At 46.9% G+C, this 22,041-nt stretch overlaps 1 protein-coding gene across 1 annotated transcript in view; it reads right to left on the bottom strand.

The window, feature by feature from the left end:
• The window catches only part of KIRREL1 (kirre like nephrin family adhesion molecule 1), a 92,374-nt gene that overhangs the window by 45,663 nt on the left and 24,670 nt on the right, over positions 1 to 22,041 (bottom strand). The window contains exon 2 of the mRNA XM_080915251.1: positions 13,026 to 13,171. Within this exon, the coding sequence (XP_080771377.1) occupies positions 13,026 to 13,158 (133 nt within the window). The 5' untranslated portion in view covers positions 13,159 to 13,171. The remainder of the gene's footprint in view (positions 1 to 13,025; positions 13,172 to 22,041) is intronic.

The following is a 22,041-nucleotide window of genomic DNA, read 5'->3' on the forward strand; positions in this document are numbered from 1 at the left end:
TAACATTTTTTTATGCTTGAAACTGAACTTAGGGATTTGCATGGGCCAGGCATGTGTGTATTCTACTTTTAAACCTACCTACCCCTAGTCCTTAACCATCTTGCCTTATGGAACATAGCAAGACTGTAGTTGAACGCTGAGGTAGCTGAGCTTTCCCCACTGGACCTGCAGTACCCACAGACATGTTTTCTTCTGAATCCCTATCCTCTTTCTCTTTAAAAAAAATAATATAATTAGATCATTCTACTTTTCCCTTTCCTCCCTTCAAGCCTCTCATAGACTTCCCATTGCTCTTCTTCAAATTCACGGCCTCCCCTCTTCAGCCTCCATTACATACGTGTGTGTGTGTGTGTGTGTGTGTGTGTGTGTGTGTGTCACATATATACTCCTAAATACAACCTGCTCAGTCTGTATAATGTTACTGATATATGTTTCCAGGGCTGACCATTTGGTATCAGGTAAATAGTTGGTGTGCTCTTCCCTGGGGAAGACAATTTCTCCCCATCTCAGGATCCCTTAGCTGAGGCCTCCTGGCTTTTCCTCTGCTTACATTAGCATGCCTTGTTGCTGTCCTTGTTCAGTTCAGGTTTAGGCAGTCACATTGGTGACACTTAATGGGCGTGGCTTCTGACACTCCTAGAAGGGACAATCTCACAGCGAAAAATCCCTGTTCCTCTTGCTCTTACAGTCTTTCCACCCCCTCTTCCATAACTGTCCCCAGCCTTTGATTCTGGAGGTGTACTGTAGATGGACCCACTGGGGACTGGGCCCCACTATTTTCCAGTCTGATTACCAGTGGTTTTCAGTACTTGTCTCTGCCTGTTACAAAGAGCTTCCTTGACAAGGAGTGAGGACTAAGCTTCTGTGTGTGCTTCCAGGGTTTTGCCTTGGGCCTGTCCTCTCCGTTTGCTGCTTATCTGATTATTTGGTCTATGTACCTTTGTACACAGTTGTGTGCACGTGTATGCAGTTGCAAGTGGAGGCCAGAGGTCAACATTGAGTATCTCTCACTATTGTTCATCTGCCTTATTTTTTGGGACGGGGGGGGGGGGGTCTCTCCCTGAACCAGCTGGCCAGTAAAATCCAAGAAGCATTGCTGTCTTTCTCTCCACAGCGCTGAGATTACAGGTATGCAGCACCACACCTGCCTCTTTACATGGGTACTCAAGATCTGAACTCGGCCATCCCATTGGTGTGGCAGGCATCTTACTGACTGGTCCATCTCCCCAGCCTTTAGACATGGTTTTAGACACTATTTCTTCTGATGTCCTATCTTGGCTCAGAACTCCCCCTCCAGTCCCAGATGCATCCATCCATCAAAGTGCCTACTTAAAATCTCCAATTGGGTATCTAATTTGCCAGGGCTGGAGATTTCGCCCAGTAGTAGGATATGTGAGGAGCATCGGAGGAGCCATGGACCTCATCTCCACCAGTGCCCAAAGCAAGAGTGAGCTCCTGCTTGTCAGCCTGACCTTGTACTGTGAGGGCACAATTTTACTCCTCCGGGACTTAGAACAAAACTTAGCGCCTGACTTCTCTTTCTTACCTCAAATCCAAACTACCAGTCAATATTGCTAGTTCTGTGTTCAAAGTAGCTCTAAAAATGGATGGTCCTGGTGTTACTTGACCCTTGTGCTACCCACCAAATTGCCTGCCTGGACGCCTAGAGTGGCCACTTACAAGTCCTTGCCCCTTCCTTCCTATGTCTACTCTTCCTTAGCAGCCAAAGAAGGGTTGTTCAAACTGAAATGCTATCACATCACTCCCCTACCCACCTCCTTGCTCCCCTGACCCACAAATCATTCAAAAGAAAGTCCAGGCCCAGAGGATTCCTTCAAAGCCTAGTCTTACACTAAGAAGCTTGCTGGTCTTTATCCTACTCCCTGGGACAGAACTTCTAAGCTCTCGGGAACTTCAGTGACAGAAACAGTTTTGTTACTCATACTAGACTGACAGCAACTTCTTGGTTTGGTTTGGGTTTTGCTTGTTTGAGACAGGGTCTCATGAAGTCTAAAATGGTTTGAACTGTCTATATGGCTAAGAACAGTTGTGAACTCCTAATCCTTCTCTTTCTGCTCTTCAAGTGTTGGGCTTAAAGGAGTGTGCCACTGTGCCTAGCTCCACACCTGGTTTTATGGTAGGCAGTAAGTAGGTGGCTAAGCTGGACAGATGTGTACCTGACCAGGGAGGTAGGAAGGCAAGAAGCTGCACACTCAGATGTGAAACCTGAGTAAACAGCCCAGACACTCAGGGTCCTGGCAGCTTCCAGAACACAACACGATTTAGGAAGGCTGGCAGTCTTGATTCCTCAAGCAGAGGACACAGAGGCTCCAACTGGACCCTTCTCAGCTCTCTAGCCTCAGGTCTCTTTACTGTTCTCCATAACCCTTATCATTAGCCTATGTACTCGTGTTATTAATTTAGCTACTGGCTCTTCCCTGTATAGAGACACAAGAGGCAGGCGTCTTCTTTTCCCATTTTAGTTATTCCTGTCAACTTAGAAAATCTACCTGGAAACTTAAAGCATTGAATGGATAAATGGATGGATTCGAGTGTAAAGCTTGCCTTCTGTCCTTCTGTAAGTTTGTTTATTTATTTACTGTATGAGAGTGTTCTATGTGCATGTACACCTGCATGCCAGAAGAGGGCATCAGATCCCATTACAGATGATTGTGAGCTACCACGTGGTTGCTGGGAATTGAACTCAGGACCTCTGGAAGAGCAGTCAGTGCTCTTAACCACTGAGTCATCTTTCCAGTCCCCTTGTATCAATCTACTTCTCATTGAAGTGTGTGTCCTGAGAGGGTGGACTCTCTCTCTAGATATGGACTCCCAGCACATTGCACAGAACTATCCCCTTCCCAGAGAAGACTTCACAAGAGGTTCAGCCTTGGTCTGGAGGTGGCCTTACCTTCCGCTCTGTCACTTCTGAGTTGCCTTGTTTACACCGTGCCTCCAATGCATGGAACTTAAGTATGGCAGACATGGCTTGTTTGCACACAGGGAAGGATCATGTCCACGCTGCTAGTGTCTTAATCTAGGTGCAGTACAGCCTCTGCTAACCAGTTCACCTCTTCTGAGTGAATGCTTTACGTAGCTGTCTCAGTGAATCCTAATATCCACCAGGAAAATACGCATCATTAGTGCCAGTGTACTGATGGAAATGTAGAGGTGATGAGAAATTAAACAATTATGCTTCACAAAGCTACCGGGGTGGAAATCCAGGACTAGCTACAGGGTCGGCAGCGGAGCTACAGGGTCGGCGGTGGAGACAGTGCGCGTGCTGATGGATTGCCTCAAAGCTTCCCCATGACCACTGTGTACAAATGGATTTAACTCCTCCGAGCCTCGGGGTTTTCTTTCCTTTCCGATCTATAAAATATGGCTGCAAAGAGTGTACGAACCACAGTATATGAAGTGCTCAGCCATGCACATGCTACGTAAATGAAGCTATTAGTAATAGTCACGATTATAAGACGACACAAGATTTCACTAGCCCCTTTATCATCAACACCAGGGTTCTCAGATCACATGAAGCTAACCAACAGTATGCCTCCCCACGGTGGGAAGCGGCACATGGGGTACCCACACGAACAGCCACCACCCAACCCATGCTGCTATTCCTCAGCTCCCTGTTGATACCCAACCCAGCATGCTCCCCAGGCCTCTCCACGGGCCACATTTTCTGCTCTGCTTCTCCTCTTCCGAGCAGTGACCCAGGAAAGTGGAGGCCTTCTCCACCTCCATGGAGCTCACTAGTCTCAGGGAAGGTGATACAGAGAAAAGGTCTCCAGGCTGCCCTGGGCTGCCCTGGGCTGCCCTGAGCATTCTCAGACACAGAGCCCTTTCTCCCTGAAAGGGATCAGCCAGGCAGAAAGACAAAGACCATATCTGATTCCAACAGGCTGAAGACCACAAGCTGAGGTACGGAAGCTTTCAGAAGGGGCCATGAAAGGGGCTGGGGGTGAACCAGAGGAGGAAAAGGGGAGGGGCCAGCATTAGTGTTCTTAGTCCCCCCCCACACACACACACAGTCCGGCCATGAGAGGGGGTATAGGAGAAATCTCACAACACTGACACAATTCACATCTCCAAGAAGCTTTTCATGTAGTCTCTTCCCCAGATATTGCAGTGTGGTCCTCACAGCCCAGTTCTGTATACAGCTTCTCATTCCTCCTCTCCTTCTCACTCCCTAGTGGTAGGTGGTGTGTTGCCCCTTAGGATGAGATACCAGAGTCCTTTACAGGCAGAAGAGAGAGACTAGCAAAGAGGGGAAAGGCCAGACAGGCTGCCTGCCTGCGCGCCACCTGGCCGCTATTCATTCCTTCCTTACAGAGCAGGAACACTGTACCAGCTCCCAATGGCAAAGGCTTTAGTGTATGCAGTACACAGACAGCCTGGCTCTTAGCAGGGACTCTCAGCAAGCAGTACGGTTGTACGAAGCTATGGGATTACCAAGTGATTCCAGTCTCATAATCTCACCTGGTTCCTACCTCTCCTGCTTCAGATGAGGAAGCTGAAGCCACAAGTAATGGAGTGGAGACAGAAATACATGTGAAAGATTCTGAGTAATGTCCTAGCTGTCTCCCAGGGAAACAGGATGCACGAGTGGGGTACAAAGGTCAACCTCATCCCATGCTTTGAACTTCCAGGCTGGACCTCCTTACCAACAGGTCACTGGCAACCTTATTCCATGGCTTTCCCAGGCTAGACCTCCTTACCAACAGGTCACTGGCAACCTTGCTTCATGGCTTCTCCTATAGGAGTCATTTTCCCCAGGAGAAGGGTCACAGGTCCCTGTCAGGAGCTCCTGGTGGTCTAGACTGGCCTCTTTGCTTCCCCTGCTTGCAGTGCGGCGACACTGCCATTCCAGTAGACCTTGGCTCATGTACGTCTTCAAGTGAGTACAGTCGGAGCCATGGCCTGGCAGCCTCTCAAGAAGCTGGTCCGGTGTCAGACACAGAGCAGGGATCCGGCTCCTGCTCTGTCTCTCTGAAGGCTAAACCTGGAAACTGGCTTACAGAAAGGCCTCCGCAAAGGATTTGTTAAGGGGGCAAACAACTGAGTACCTGAATGAAGGAACTCGAGTATGACATCACCCCGCAGTCCTGGGCAAGAGCAGAGGAGCTGCCCAGAGGGAAAACACAGCCCAGAGACCCAGTCCCACACTCCCAGCAGGGGAGTCTCCAGTGCATCAACTGTCACCTTTTTTAGAGCTCTACTTTTAAGCACATCAACAGCCATGAGGAGATGGCATGGTTGCCAAAAAAACAGAAACCAAACACATCAAAACAAACCAACGAAAAACCCCATAACAACAGTACCCACAAGTGACAAATATTGTTCTCTCCCAAGAGCGAGACAGACTCACTCCCTACCTCTGGGACCTCCCTCAGAGCTCAGAGCATGAACACACGCAGCAGGTTCTAAGCCATCGGGAAAGAACGCCCTGAAAGAGGCAATTTATATCTCACAGGGCCAGACAGTTTTTATGTCACAGGCATATTTACACATGGAACGAGGAGGAAGGGGACAAATGTGCTAAGCCGTAGGGCCCCCTTCAGACAGTGGACTCAGGGATCATGGGAAATCCAAGGGGACAGCCTAGTGTGAAGACTGGATGTAGGGGCAGAGTAGACACAGGAGCACATTGGAACACAGAGGTTCACGTGTCCTGGGACCCTATACTCATGCCCCAGTTTGCTGGGCTCCGACATGCCACCTAATTCCACCTGATCCTCACCACTCTCCTGTCCTCTGACCCCAGTCACAAGTCAGTGCTACCCTTTCCTCCACCTGACGGGAACCAGAGGCAGGAAAAAGAGCGAAAAACCCATGCCATGCATCCAGCACTTTGACCATTGGCAACTGGTTACAGAAAACTGAGAACTCCGAAAGGTCATAAGGGTAAATAGATGTCTAAGCGTTTCCATTTTACTCTCTCATAGACGGTTCCAAGGCAATCTAGATCCAGGCATTGTCGGCAGAGCACTTAAGATTCGAGACCAGGCAGGCTGAGCTTGGGAGGGGAGACGAAGCCTCAGCATCAGAAGGGATGGTGGCATTTACCTGTCCACTCTCCTTCCACAACCAGGAGGCCCCATCCAAGCATGACCAGCATGTGTCTTCTTTTCCTGAGCCTGGCTTACTCACTCACGAAGCAACAGTAACATTGTGGTCAATGGGATGCTACCTCTCCATTCATCTTAGGCTAGGCATTGGAGCTAGAAAATATTGATTAAGGGCCTACTATGTGTCATGGTTCTAGATCCTGAACTGGTGAACAAAACAAAGTCCTTTTCTGTTAGTCATAGCTAAGGGTCCATCCATCTAATTTAATGTTCCTTCCACAGAATCTAGGATTTTTTTTTTCCTGCCCAGGCCAATTGGAATACTGTGTATGCTGTTTTTAGTGTGTGAGAGATCTGAGGGACCAGATCAATTTGTTCTCCTATGGCGTGCCAAGAAGCATCCCTAAAAGAAGAAGACAAAGTAAAAGAAATCTGAAGACACCAGTCCTTCGTGTTACATTTTGTCTGCACATGCCAGTGTTTATGCCTAGGTACAGGTTTGTGTTTCCTTATTGTCCTCTGTCACTTCCAATGCCACTATCTGTCACCTCCAGCTACTGGAAGACCAGACTCTTCTGTCCCCATTCAGCCAAACAACAGGCCAACAACACTATGAGGCACATGGTGGAAGATGCTACATAAACACATGTGGAACTAAAGGCCAAGCAGATGGATGGACATGTGGGACACAGATCATAAACCAGAGAACAAATTCCCTACGTAGACCGTCCTATATCATCCAGGAAGAAATGGCTAGTTACCCCCTTCAGCAGTTAGGCAGATAGATGGCGAGTCTGAGAACTTACAGAGATTGGCAGGCACAAAGCCAGACCCTAGTTCAGCTAGAAGCACTAGCATCAGCTACCAGGGCAGTCTTGCTCTGGATCTAGCCGACAGTAGGATGGTTCCTGGTGGGGAAGAAGGTTCCAGTGGCAGGGGTCTACTCTAAGGCACTTGGGCTCTCTCCACTCTGAGCCCTGGGGAAAGAGACCAGATGCTTAGAGCACTGGAGATGAGCCAGCAGCTGAGAACCCCAAAGGAAAGCTATATGACTGGGAGCACCGTGTGGTCCACCAGAGGGTACTGCTCCCTGGAAGAGGGCTACAACCAGAGTTTAGAAGGACGGCTGAGACATGATGGCCAATGAAAACCATGATCACTTGTTGTATGAATGCATATTCCAGGCATTCTACCAACTACTTCATAAACGCAAAACCCATCTCCATTGCCTGGAGAAGATAAAGATTGTTAATCCCTTTCACACACTGAGCTCTGGTGGGTCATCCCTGTAATCCCAGCATGCAAAGAGATGGCTATTAATTTGAGGTCAGCCTGGACAACACAGTGAGATATCATCACACATGTATGCACATGTGCTGGTGCTTATACACACACACACACACACACACACTCACACACACACACACACACTCACACACACACACACTCACACACACACACACACACTCACACATACACATGCACACACACAAGAAATATTAGAAAAATGAGGTAACTTAGTCAAGGTCCAATACTAGTGGTTGCTGTCTACTAGTACCCATGGGGATAAGCAGGCCCCATGGCCAAGAGATGCATGGGGTCCTTAAGGGAATAGCTAAAATAAACCTTAGCAAGACCCTACTGTGGTTTACTGCTAGACCTACCAAGATGCCTCAGCCAGATAAAAGCCACAAAGCCCTCAAGCTGGACACCTTCCAAGAAGTAGGGAAGCTCTTAGCTGTTGGCTATCTTAATCATCTGCTAGTCCTCCTTCTTGCTTTTAAACAGAAGACCTCTGCCCTCTGTAGACTGATCAAGGTTGTTCTGTCTCCCTAATAAGTAGGGCTCTAAAGGATCCATCAAGGTCCTCTTCTTAGGGCCTTACCTTAGACAACAGACACTGTCCATGAACCCATGGATTCCTTTCCATGTAGCCTGCTGTTTATTTTCCTTCTTGTAGACCCTGTCTATCTGGAGGGTTTCAGGAACCCACTCTGTCTGCCAGCCATAAACACAGGGTCTCACGCCTCTTGTACCAGACTGCCAATGAGCTTTGTACCATTCATCCCAGAGTAGCTCCATAAACCTATTCCACTGTCTACACTCACTCTCTGATCTGTAGTACCCATCTAGAGAAGTTCCACTACAAGATATGTCTAGAACAATGAATGAATGAATGAATGAATGAATGAACAGGGTGAAATCCCTCACTCTGCTTCTATGCAGGGAGTTCCTTTTGCATTGTAGTATGTGGATTCTTGTTCTTTGATCTGTAAAATGGAGACTCAAGGTTTCTTCTACACTGTAAAAACAAACAAGCTATTAGGCAATGGATTATCCCTCAGATTCCCTTAGCCTGCCTGTTGCTTTAGAAAAATGTCTGTCAGAATCTTGGCTGTCTGTATCGGTGAGCATCTGAGGACTGACTGGAAACTTATCCAGGGCATAAATCTACCCTTGGCTCAGTGTAAGGCTGTAGTATGTGTCAGCTTTCTAAATGTCTCTTTAAGGGGCAAGAGCATGTCTCTCCAAATTACCAGAATATAAACAAGATCTACACAATAGCACTCACCTGTAAGCCCAGCATTTTAGAGGCTGAGGCAGGAGGATAACCTCAAGTTCAAGGCCAGCTTGACTGGGATTCTCAGTGAGTTTTAAGATAGACTGAACTACAGGGTAAAACCCTGTCTCAAAAATAAAACAAACGAATGAAACAAGTCATCCAAACATGCAGTTGGTGGAATCAGCCACATGGTTTCCATCTGGCTGTTGCACGTCTAGTTCCTTCATCATGAAGGTGAAATGGAAACCTCCGAGATCATGGTCCAAGGAGCCAGAACTCTAGAGAAATCAGTTTGGAGTTCAGATATCCCCTCATTTCTCTAGATATTATTTCCTATACAGAAAATAGAAAATGGGGTCATTAATTCCTACTCAACAGACCTCTGTGTAAATTAAAGTAAGTCGGTCAACAGTAAATAGAATATCGTCTACAGGGCCTGGAACAGACAAAAAAGAAACTCCTAACTTCATTCTCTTCTGCTGAATTCTCTCTCCCTATGGAGCCATGCTCCCCTCCCCCAGCTTTGGTTTCTACTAGAGGGCAGATTCTTACTTTTGCCCTGATTCCTTCCCTCCATTGGTGGAGGAAAAAAAATGTCAGAGTCAAAGACAGGACTGCCTGAAACTGCGGTGAAGCTGTGTGTGCAGGTGTGACCACTGAGCACACAGACTCTTTCTTCTTCTAAAGTGCACTGCCTCAGGCTTAGTCCTGAGGGGCTGTTCTCAACAGGTTTCTTCTAAAAGAAAAGCAGAAACTTCCAAATGATAAGTAATTGACCCATTAGGAGGATGCTTAAGAGCTGCCTAGACAGGAGACAATGGCAGGCAGCTGCTAAAAGTTCCTGCTTCTTTCTGTTTTCTAGTCTCAGACAAAAAAAAAAAAAAAAAAAAAAAAAAAAAAAAAAAAAGCAAAAGAAAGAAAGGTCAAAGCAAAAGCAAATAAAGTACACACATAAACCACCATACACACATACACACACACACCACACATACACACATACCGCGCGCACGCGCACACACACACTATCACACACACACACACACACACACACAAATCCATGTTTGTTAACTAGAATATACACATACTTTAAGTGTCAGTTTTCTTTCTCTAGTATGTCTTGATTTCCCTCTCTTTTTAAAAGGTGTGTGAATATTTTGCCTGCATTTATATGGCTGATGTCTATGAAAGCCAGAAGGTGCAGAATTCTCTGGAAATGAAGTTGCAGGTGGCTATAAGCCACCATGTATGTCCTGGGGATTTGAACCTGGGTTTCTATGGAAGAGTAGCCAGTGCTCTTAACCATTAAGCCATTTCTCCAGCCTTTGATTTTTTTTTTAATGAAAGAAAAAGAATTCCTTTATATGTGGTGGGATAAAAAACAAACATGATTTTCTAGCATGTCTGGATAGGCTCAAACCCATAGGCACGCTTGCTTTAGCAGTCGACGGTATAGGTCATCCATGAAGAGCTCCTGTTGTTCAGCACTAAATGAACAGAAATAGCATGGAGTAATTGCTCGCATTGATGAGCAGTTAAGCACTCACAGATTCCTTTCTCATCCATTTTAGCTTTTGACCCACAAACTCTCAGCCCCAGGAAGCTGAACCTCAGATAGTCAGTGAACCTGAGTCCTCATTACCCTCAGAGTTCACATCCAATTCCTCTCAGTAGTTTGGATCTGAAGTGTCTCCAGTAGACCATGTGTTGAACGTGTGCCCCCTGGCTTGTAAGACTATTGAAAAGATGATGTCACCGTTAGGAGATGGGACCTGTTGGAGGAGAGCTGAGTTACTGAGCAGGGACAATGGTATGCCATGCTCTTCTCTTCAACCTTATTTGCTTCCCATCTCCCATTCATGAGTACCTTCCTGTGCTATGTGCTCCTGCTATGACAGACTGCCTCACCAAAAGCCCTAAGCACAGAGCCAACCAGCCAACCATAGATCGAAACCTCCAGACTTCCTTTTATAATCAGAGCCGTTTTGTTATAGCGACAAAAAAAAATTAACATGACTGATACATTCTGTCCCTGTCAGATCACACTGGAAAGCAAAAGAAACAGACTAATGGCTAAGATATGGGAGAACAACTTTTCAATTGGAAGCACTGCTTAGCTCCAGCTATAAACTTCTGGAACATGAAGAATGTCAAATGTTTGGATGCATAGATGAGGCAGCTAACACAGGAAAAGAGCGGCCAGCTGAGGCTTCAGCTCAGTGGTATACAGCATATTCCAAGTATGCATGAAGCCCTCGCTCCAATCCCTGATCCTAAAGACCAAAATAACATACAACAGAAGAGTAAAGAATATTTTCCCCTGTCTCTGAGCAAGAACTCAATGGTGTGTAGTAACGGGCTGACCGGAGATGGTGGGACTCCAGAGGAGGACTGAACAACCGCCTCCTGGGGAGTAATAAGGAAAGGCCATGAGTGAGCTTCAAGGAAAGGAAGGGTAAACACTACAGAGAGCAAGGCCCCGAGGCTCCTGCCTGGGCCAGAACTGCAGGCCCTCCCCTCAGAGCCAAGGAGGTAGGGGCTAGAAAGATGGATCAGTGTTAGGAGTACTTGCTCCTCTCGAAGAGGACTGCAGGTCAGTTCCTAGTGCCATGTCAGGGAGGTGACTTCAGCTCCGTGGGATCTGAGGCTCTCTTCTGGCACCTTGTACAAGTGCAGCGACATATACACACATATGTATACACACAGAGACACACATAAGTAGAAGGAAAATAAACCTTTATCAGAGAGAGGGGGGCTGCTTTCTGCATTTGTTCAGACTCTACTCTGCCAGATGGAGGCACATATACCCTCTACCTGGCACAACCCTGAGGGTGCAACTCATGGCTGTTCTTCTACATCTCTTGCCCCTAACTGGCCTTCTTATCAGAGCAACAAGAATACTTGCTCCAGCTTCTCCACAGACCTGTTCTCTAACTATATACCAAATACCTAATACTTAATAAGTTTTGCATATGTAGGTGTACAGATTACGTGTGGTATTTGTGGGGTTCGTGTGTGGTATGTATGCGGTGTATGTATGGTGTGTGTGGTGTGTTTGAGGTGCTCATATAGTATATTCTAGGTTGGGGGGGAAGACTTGCCAGGGTGGCCTTGAGGTCATGCACACATGCAGACACCTGCCATAGTTTGCACGCAGGCAGGAGACAACTTATTTAAGAGTTGATTCTCTCCTTCCACCACGAAGGTGAGTTCTAGGGAGGAAGCTCAGGTTTCGCCCATCTCCTTCATAATTCCCTGGGTACCCTCAAAAGACAAGGTCACAGTTTTCCCATCTGTTTTTGCAGTCAATGAACAGGGGACAAGCAGTATTACAAGTTCACAGAGGTCAGAAATCACCCACCATGAAAACACTGTACAGGTAGCCCTCCCTGCCACATACCTATAAGAAGGGCACCATTTTCCCATGAGAAAACTAGTGGCTCCAGAAGGCTCAGCAGCACAGGGAAAGGTGATGGTATGATTGGATTTGGTGGCTTCTGATTGACATATTGACCCTGGGCCCTATAAGGTACCCAGGAAGTCCCACTGGTAAATCCAGATCAGCTTCAGTTACAAAAACTGAATTTCGACTCTCAAAGCCAAGGACATTTGTGTATGTGTGTGTATATGTGTATGTATATGGTGGGAAGGGGGAAATAGTAAAAGGGGGGAGGCAGAGGAAGTGTAAGAGCCGAGGTATCTGCCTCAAACAGAGGGAAGCTGCATTCTTCTCATTCTCGCCACCTGTTCCCTGCACAGCCTTCAGTTCCCTCCCCATTCAGGGGACCCGAAGTACAGAGCCGGCTTCCTGGTTGATTTAGGTTTAATTCATTTGTGTAATATCCCTGTTCAGAGCAATGTCTAATTAACACTTTTGTTGGGGGGAATAAAACCTCCCATAGTCATTAATGAATGGGGGAAGGGAGGCGAAGCCTTCGAAGGCAGCAAACCCAGAGTCTACAGGGCTGGCTCTATCTTAGAGATGTCTTAATGAGACACAGCTTCATAATGGGATTATTGCTCCCTTTGGACTAGAAGAAGCAAATGGGGCTGCGATCAGCTAGGGAATGGGTAGTCAATAGTCCATGAGTCAGCAACACTCAGCCCACGACTGGGGACCTTGATTCTGGAAACTTCATCCAGAGAAGGGATACATGGCTAGCTAGGCTCTCTCTGAGCCCCTGACTACACTTTCAACGAACCCACTTTCTCTCTGGATTCCTCAGCCTCCCCAGGCTTTGCAGAGAGAAAAAGGACATCACAGATTTGTTTATGACCTCACAATTTGTAGCACGGCGCTTTATAAATGTTGGCTTACAAGTTTCTGGAAACAAGAAACGATCAGCACTGTTTAACAGGCAAAGACTCTCAGAGATATATATGGAAGAACTCACCCAAAGTCACAAAGATAAGATAAGCAACGACTAAGTGTGGAGCCCACATCTTCTGACTCAGAAACCTGGGCTTCTCGGGGAGCAGGCTTGATTGGCAGGTCATTAGACACGTGCTATGGCTCTCCAGAGTCATTCCTAAAGCCCTGCTGGGGATAAAGAAAAAAGAAGAAAAAGACATTGAGGTGTGCAGCTCAGCTTCTGGGGATAGAAGAATCATCTAAAATTATCATATGCAAGAGTCTAGGGCTGGAGAGATGGCCCGGCAGTTAAGCGTACATGACATGGGTCATCGAAGCAAGAGTATATCCCAGAACCCATGTCAGGCAGCTCACAACTGCCCATGGCTCCAGCTGTAGTAAATTTGATGCCTTCTCTAGGCCCCTGCAGACACCTGCATTCATTTGCATGTGTGTGCGCATGCACATGCACACACACACACACACACACACACACACACACACACTCGTACAAATAACTTTTTAAATGTGTCTTAAAATTATAATTATAAATTCCATTAATTATAAAATCATAGTACGAGTTTGAAGTGAGATTGGGGATGGCAGGACTGTCAAAGGAGTCCCTTGGCTCCAGTAATCTCCTCAGTGTTCATCTGAGTGACCTGGGGGGAACTATGTGCCCTGCCCAGGCTTCTGTATGCCTGAAGAAGACTCACAAACCATGCCTCGCCCACTACAGAGGATTTGTCGAGGTCCACTATGCGTAAAGGAGAGGAGAGAGCAGCCACAGGACCACAATGAGGAGAAGTGATTTCCACGGCTCGTCTTCCTACATTTTAAAATGTTTGTGCCGCGTGCATTAGCTCCTAAAAATATAAATTAAAATTTCACAAGGCGACTTTAAGCCCCCAGGTTATACATTTTTACACATATAATCCCACTGAATTCTCTGGGCAGTCCTGTGTGGTAGAGATAATTTTCTCAATTGCATATGAAGCAACGGAGGCTCAGCAAACTCAGATAAGTCAGCTGGCCTCAGATATGTGACTAACTATTCGGTGGTCTAGGATTAAAATTCTTATCTTTCTGATTTCAGAGCTGCAACCTCATACTTCCTCACTTCCCTGCATTAATTATATATGCTTATTCTATATTAAAAGCTCGGTGCTAAGAGATGAAATTGCTATATACTGGAGAATAAATTTCACTATATTGCTATGGGTGGAGGGGGTTGAGATTTCCCCAATCTTTATCTAAACATAGGATCCCATAACTATTTGCCTTACAGCCCATTCAGCTGCCCGCTGGCTGCATGAAGAAGACCATTTTTCAAATATATCTAGACTCTTAAATGTTCGTTTTTGTATGTGCACACATGGGGCAGATGGTGGCAGCTTTTTTAATGGGAAGAGGAGGGGAGAGCTGGAATGGCTGTTGAGCATATCGTCCTGTGCCCTGTCAGCATGGAGACCCACCCGGGCAACTTGGCTCACAGAGTCTTGTAAATATGGTAGGTGCTTCCTTTAATCCTGCTGTCTGTTACCCTATGCATTCAATCCAGGTCAATGCCTCTGGCTTGGACCACAGTCCAAGGCAAGCATGGGTGGGCCATACATATCTCTTCCCATGCCGACACAGAGCTAGACAGAGTTATGTGCTTAATAAAGGCTTGTGCAGATAACCACAAAAACAAAGATCATTTATTTTAACTTAAAGGGAAGCAAGGCCCAAGGTTTCCGCAGACATTACCATACAGTAAAACACACATGAGAAGGTCAGGGTCTGCAGCCTGGCCCCTCTGTCACGAGGTTACCTACTGGAAGATGGAGATACTATCTACTCATGGAATTGTAGTGCAAATTGCACATAGAAGCTATGAATTCCTCAGTAAATGGAAGATCATTATGTATCAATAAAAAAGAGAATAGACACTAAGGATGCATAGAACTGTTATAGTTCTTGCCTGGCTTTTGCTATAACAAGTCCTTGGTTTGATATCCAGCCCAAAATAAGGAGAAACATACATTTTAAAAACAGGTAAGCAAGCAAGCCCCTAAGATAAAGCAGTCCCAAGACTCCCAGCAGGAAATGACTCCTGGGCGCTGCATCCTCAGCATCAGACGCTGCTTTGTTCACCCTGGTCCCTGTGCCTTGCATAAAGCTCTGCATATCAGCCGAAGAGAGAAATGCCCCAGGGAGAGTCCTAAAGCTTGCAGGACTCAACTTGAGAGCCATTAAAAAGGAACGGAGTAGCTCGAGCTTTCCCTAAATTCCGTCAATGTTGCATCAGCTTGTCCCGAGCCATTCCTGAAGGGACACTGCACAGGTCCCTATCGCCACCTCACTCCAGCATTGGGTTGGCTTAAATAACAGACTAGTTAGAGAAAATTGCTGTGCAGTTCACTCTGAGGACACAGGTGACCATGAGACCTTGAGCTAGCAGACCAGGCCAACCAAGTCACAGCCTGGCTAGGGTACTAAAGTTGTGTTCTGTAAAAGGGTCAGTAGTGGAGAATGCTGGAACAGAAAGAACAGTTATCTGCTTGGTTACAAGCCTGGTGGCAGAAGTGACCAGGCCCCACCTTGAGGACCGGGGAGTAACAGAAATAGCATCAGCCCTCCTGAGAATGTGCTGTGGAGATGGGAATACTGATTTTAGGGTACTTCCTGGGGCTTCCCCAGCCCTGTCCCAAAGAATGAAATCCTAGTAGTTAACTTACCCGGAAGGTAAAATCTCCTCCAAGCTTTCTCATAAGACCAGATTTCCGCCACTCAGAGCTTTCTAGTCATGCTACCTATGGGGCAATTCAGAACCTCTGGCCCTGCTCTGAGGAGACCTACTATGCACTAAGTTTAGAGCCTGTCCTGCTTCCTCACAGCTATATGCTCTTTGAAAACAAACAAGCCACCAGCGTAGGCTCTTGTGCAGCCTATCTGATTCTAAACCCACTATCTTGTCACATCCTATCTGTGACTTTGGATAGTGGCTTAACGTCTCTGCATTAGATACCTCTTGTATACGATAACAAGGCTAATTAAATGATCTCCTAAGATCACTTGCTATCACTTTGGAAGGTACCAACGCATGGTTAGCACATGAGGAAAACAACACGCAGAAACTTACACAAGACCCCTCACAGATGATTATAACCAGTCTATCTGACTTGAAAGTCCACGTTCGGCTCAAATTTGGTGTCATCACTTCACATTTCTCAAAGCACGCTGGCTGCCATCTCTCCAAAACTTGCACTGGATTATAAACCCCCTCATGGAACAGGATCTCCAAAGCACCTTTCTGTACTCCACAGGACACAGGGTGCATCAGCCAGAGACCCAAATTAAGGGAAAAGAATACCTTAGTTCCAGGGGGTCAGCATCTCCCCTCTCTAATGGCCATGGGAGAAGCATCAGTGCAGGGAGAAGAGGTACATCACAGAGGTACTGGAAAGGAAACGCCTGACTGCAGCCATTGCTTCTCCTGCTCCTCCTGTGGCTTCTGACCTCCTCACTGTCCAGGACTCACCTAAGAGAATCTTAAGGGCCCCGAACTCTAAGCAAGTTAGCGTGCTGTTCTATCAGAGTGGCCAAGCCATGCAGCAGAAATCCAAGTCTGCTTCCAGGGAGTCCCAGGAGGCCTGGTGGGGACTCTTCTTCACCCTTCCACCACAGTTAACTACAGACCCTGCCCTGCCCTGCTCCATCCTACTGCCAAGCCCCTTCCAGCTGCTCCTAGGACCTCACGACCTCCTCCTGCTTAGGAGGGTGGAGAAATACTAGAGAGTATAACAGGTACATTTCTCTTGCCTTCCATTTTCCTCCATCTCTTCCTCTCCCACCCCATACCTTCCTGGCCCCTTCTTTTCCCTCCCTCCAGGCTCTCAGGGAAAGGCTCTTATGGCTCCTTAGCCCACATTGCTTACCCTATTCAACCTGTCCCCAGCTTTCTCTGAGGACCTCCCTTCTTTTCTCCACAGCTTCCTTCTCAGAGCCCCACCCTCCATCTTCATCCCCCCTTTGTTTCTCTTCTCAGGCCTGGCTGCCCTTTCTCCCGCTGCAACCTAAGCTCCCTCCCTAGGCTGCCAGCTTCATTTCCTGGCTTCAGAAGTCTTGTCCCACCCCTTTCTCGGCCCCACCCAGCACTCCTTCACTAGTGCTGTCCTCTTTTCCACGTTCCGTTCTCAGGACTTCCTTCCTGCTTCTCATTCTTCCACTTGATGAAGAGGTATTTATGCACAGTTCTGCTCTGGCCTGAGAGTTTGGAAAACCTCCAGGACTCGGTTAGAGGTAGTGTAACCAAAGCACAGAACAGGAAGTCCAGGGATAATTTAAAGTTTTGGGGGTCAGAGCTAAGGATGCTGCTGCCTCCACCAGGCTTTGTGGAGAGTCACCACGCAACAGGTTGGTGACAGGTGCCTTCCAGCCACACCTAGGCTGGCATATCTGCTGTTAAGGAAGCCTAAAGGGAGAACCCAACTGGAATGGCGTCTTCATTTTAGGGCAAGAAATTGCAACTTCTGATTAGCCTCATTTGGCTACACTACCTCTGGTTTCCATCCTGAGCTTGCCATAGGGAGAACATCTGACCTTTCTCCCAGCCTGCCTCCTTTCTTGGTTGTCCTCTGGAAACTTCCACTCTCCTGCATGGTTTTCGGTAGCTGGCACTGACGATCTTACCAGACTCCCTCGGGGGCTCCCACGTTACTCATGACATGATTTCCAGGGCCTTGTTTTTATTCTCCTCCCTCTTTACTTCCAAGCTCCATTTTTCCAAGATGGTCCTAAAGAAACCTTTCAATGGACCTGACCATAAATCTGGAGGAGATCTGAGGAATTATTTAATTCCATCTTTATTTGCACATTCCCAATTTGGTGGAACTGTTTGGGAAGAATTAGGAGGCATAGCCTTGTTGAAGGAGGCGTGTCACTGGGGGTGGGCTTTGAGGTTTCAAACAACTCATGCCATTCCCAGTGTTTCCTCTATGCCTCCTACTTGTAGATGAAGGTGTGAGCTCTCAGCTGCTGCTCCAGATGCCTGTCTCCTTGTCTTCACTCCACCATCACAGACTTTAAGTCTCTGGAAGCCCAAATAAAACTTTTTTTTTTTTTTACAAGCAGCCTTGGTCATGGTATTTTGTCACAGGAATATAAAAGTAATTAATACAGTCCACAGAGAGGACCTATTGCCAATAAAAGAAGGAATCCAAGTCTCCTGATTCTTCTGCTTGATCTCTCTCTCTCTCTCTCTCTCTCTCTCTCTCTCTCTCTCTCTCTCCTCCCGCTCCTGCCAAGGTGCCTGCAACTCAAAGGAGGGACAACTGATGGCCCTGTCTGGTGGCTAAGGGATTCTCACTATTGTACCTCCCTCCTCGGCCCTAAAGTGCCATTCTATGTACTCAGTCCCTTTGCTAAATTTGAATGTTGTTGGTGTTAAACAAACATGTATTTAACTGTGAGCTCCTAGAAAGATAGTAAGCACATTGTATGCACCTGTTTCCTAAACCCCCAACTGTACCTGGCACCCCGCGAATGCCTGCCAGCACGACAGTAAAATGAAAACATGCTGCTGATATCTAAAACAACAGCTATGCATTGGCAGGAGGGTACAGGGGGTTCTCCCTGGAAACGAAATGGCAAAGTCTGGCACAGCCCATGCAGAGCCAGCGTTCGCCATCACACACTCCCCCAGCATCTCAGAGGACAGCTGGGCTATAGAAGGAACGGCTGAGGACACCACTTGCACTTTTGCCCTTTCCAAGATCATGGCATGACCATCCAGGGACTTTGCATCTGGGTGGGACTCTTCATGGCTACAGGCCAAACCAAAGAGAACTTTAGAAGACACCTGGAACCCTGGAGCCCTGTCATTGAGTGGGCCCCACTGAAACCCTATCATTGAGTGGGCTCCACTGGCTCTTCTCTGCTCTTTCCATCCAAGGTTCAAGATCTAGCCTCATTTGACCCGCACTGAGCATATATATAGATCAGGAATCCTGGGAAGGAGCAAGCTGGAAGCCAGCTAGGCCCACATCACTTCGGCAGAAGCCCAGTAGACACCCTCACACAAGACAGAGAGAGTGAATGTGATTGGCTGGGTGGAAGAAGCCAGGCCCAGCAGAACCTGCCTGAACACGCGGCTCTCACCCTCCCTCCCGACAGGCTATCGCCCTGTCTCACCTCATCTAAGATTCTACTCGAGTTTACTTTTTCCCAGGGCCTTCCATTTGGGTGGTAAGGAAAGATCTGAGGCAAGTTCTGACTTTTAGGAGGTAACACATCTGCACCAGGGATGCAGGAGTGACTTAAGGTCACTCTAGCCAGTGCAGTTCTGGGGGCCAAGGATTGCAGAGGTGGGGCTAAGAATCCAGATTAGTGGGTAGAGTACTTGTCTAGTGTGTCAGTGCTCTGGGTTCCGTCTCTTGTTGCAGTAAATATTAAAAAATATATCTGGTTTAACTCTTTACTGGCCCTGAGGTCTCACTCAGGCCCAGTTTTAATTCAGAGTCTTGGGCTCCTCTGGCGCCCGGTCCGAGCTGCCAACACGGTCCAACTGGTCTGCAACTCTCTTCCCTTGGCGATTTTTTACCGCCTGTTTTCCACCTCTGTCCTGGGGTATTTCTGTACCCCAAAATCCCACACAAACACAACTCTACAGCCCAATAGCTTTTCATACATGTTTATATGTTCAACTCTCAATTCACAAACCCTCTACACAACAAGATTGCATCAAATAGACAAAGATACAAACTGCCCTTCCTATAAGATGCCAGACCTATAAAATCCCTAATGTTCATAGCTTTTAACACCAATAAATATCACCTGAGTCTAGCTGATCCTTGGGAAGCTCCTCATTGCCTTGATCTTCGTCTTCCCCGTCTCCCTCCTCTGACCTCCTCCGCCCTCTCCACTTCCCTTGCCCCACCCAGTCAATGGCTTTCCTTTATTTTATTAATTAAAATGGGAAGGTTCAGTTGGAGTCACGTGACTGGCCAGCCCTTTTAGGGGGAAGTGGAATTAACATTAAAATACTAACAGCTTCAGGACAACCTACAGTCTAGTACCACATACACTAGGTGCAGTGGTATAGGCCTTTAATGCTAGCTCTCAGGAGACAGATGAAGGACAGAGATTCAGGTTATTCTTGACTGCATAGTGAATTTGAGACCAAGGTTACATAAAGACTAGGAGAAACACACACACACACACACACACACACACACACACAACCGTAACAAAATGACTTTGCTAGAATGGAAGTCAGTAGTCAGGTCTTCCAGCCTGGTTAGGCTGTGTGCTTTGTACAGGTCACATTCCTTTTCTGGTCTTCCGTCTTCTAACCCAGGAAAAGAGATCACCTCAAAGGTCCCTTCCAGAAATTACACCCTGGAACAGGGCAGGTATTCAGCACAGTATCTCTGCAGCAAGATTCCCTTCTTCTGGATATCTATAATGTTCTCCACATTCCCCCATCCTTCTAGCTTCCATTAGTGGAAAATGGCTTTTCTAATCTTCTTTGATCCTTACCTTCCTCCATCCAGGTGTTTAGCAGTTGGACCATAATCTCCCTAGCTAACCTACTGTCCAAGAACAGAAGCTGCCCACTAAGAATCCAGGTGCGCATGGCTTTACCAAGACCCACCCCTCGGGCACACCTGGAGTGAATTTCTTTCCTTTCCTGCAACCCAAAACTCTTGGCTCCTTTGAACCTCTCTGTGAATTTAACCTCGTTCAGAAAACCTAGCCAAACCAGCACCACCCACATCACAGCTGATCCCACTCCTGACTTTCTGGTGTTTAATACCAGATATGTTATGTATCTGCAGCATACTTCTATATGCTGCATATAATGTATGGTTTGAATTATATATTCATCATACATATGTGTGTATATATATGTAAGCATATTTTTATCTATGTATCTATATCTATCTATATATGTAACAATGGACAGGCTATGCTAGTTAAGACCACGTAGTGAGAGCTTGTCTTTAAAAAAAAAAAAAAAAAAAAACTTTGCCTAACCCAACTTTGTCATGTTAGGAGTTCTGGAAACCCAAGGTTAGATAGTTTTCACAAAGTTAACAGCAGGCTCAGAAAGAAAATGAAGATTCAGGATACCCTATCCACACTCTGAGTATTCGACTCTCTCAGTGAACCCTGGCTCGTGGTCACCCTGAGAATGAGAACACAGCGGTTTGAAGAATGAAAATATCTCCTATTCTCATTCCCAAAACGGACAGCTCTGGGACACAGTATTTTTTGACGCAATGATTGAGGCTTTGGTTGAGATGCCAGCCCACGCTGGTCATTTTTAGGCTGCTGAGGCTGGGTCCACAATACTGTAGGCTCAGCCCAAATCCCAGAATGTGTAGCAACAGCAAGAATCACAGTGGATATGGGCCACTGCTTCTTCCTCCTCAGACCCACAATCCCTCTGCTCTCGAGGCAGCCCTATCATCAGGGATAATGAAACTTGGATCTCAGTTGTCTACGCTCTATCACGCCAGACCAGCAGGGGTGTGGGCGGCACTGAGGTCAGTTCTGATTGGCACTGGGACTCATGGTGGTGAATTTTTAGCAGCAACTATTATGCTATAGGGAAGATCTCTCTCTCTCTCTCTCTCTCTCTCACACACACACACACACACACACACAGTTTTCATCTTCTCAGAATATATGTTACATGACCGGTGAAGAGCCGAGCGGGAGACCAGACTGTGCACTGAACATCCATTACAGAGACCTGACAAATGGGTAATCTAACCCCCCAGGATAGGGACATTCACTCAACAAGGTTGCTTTTCTTTCCAATTTGTGTGTGTGTGTGTGTGTGTGTGTGTGTGTGTGTGTATACTTCCTGGGAAGCAGCTGCTCTGTCACTCCACTAGGAGGTTAATAACATAACCAAGTCACATTCTGTCTCCTAAAGAACACAGTGCACCGGGCAGTAAACAGCTCACTCTAGTTCAGCAGGGACAGAATCTACTGAGGTACAAGCAGTCGCTCTGAAAGCCCAAGGGGATGGAGCAGTTATTCTTTGGGAAACTGAGCCGGCTCCCTGG

This window comes from Micromys minutus, assembly GCF_963924665.1.
Source record: "Micromys minutus genome assembly, chromosome: 4".
In the NCBI taxonomy this organism is placed as follows: domain Eukaryota; kingdom Metazoa; phylum Chordata; class Mammalia; order Rodentia; family Muridae; genus Micromys; species Micromys minutus.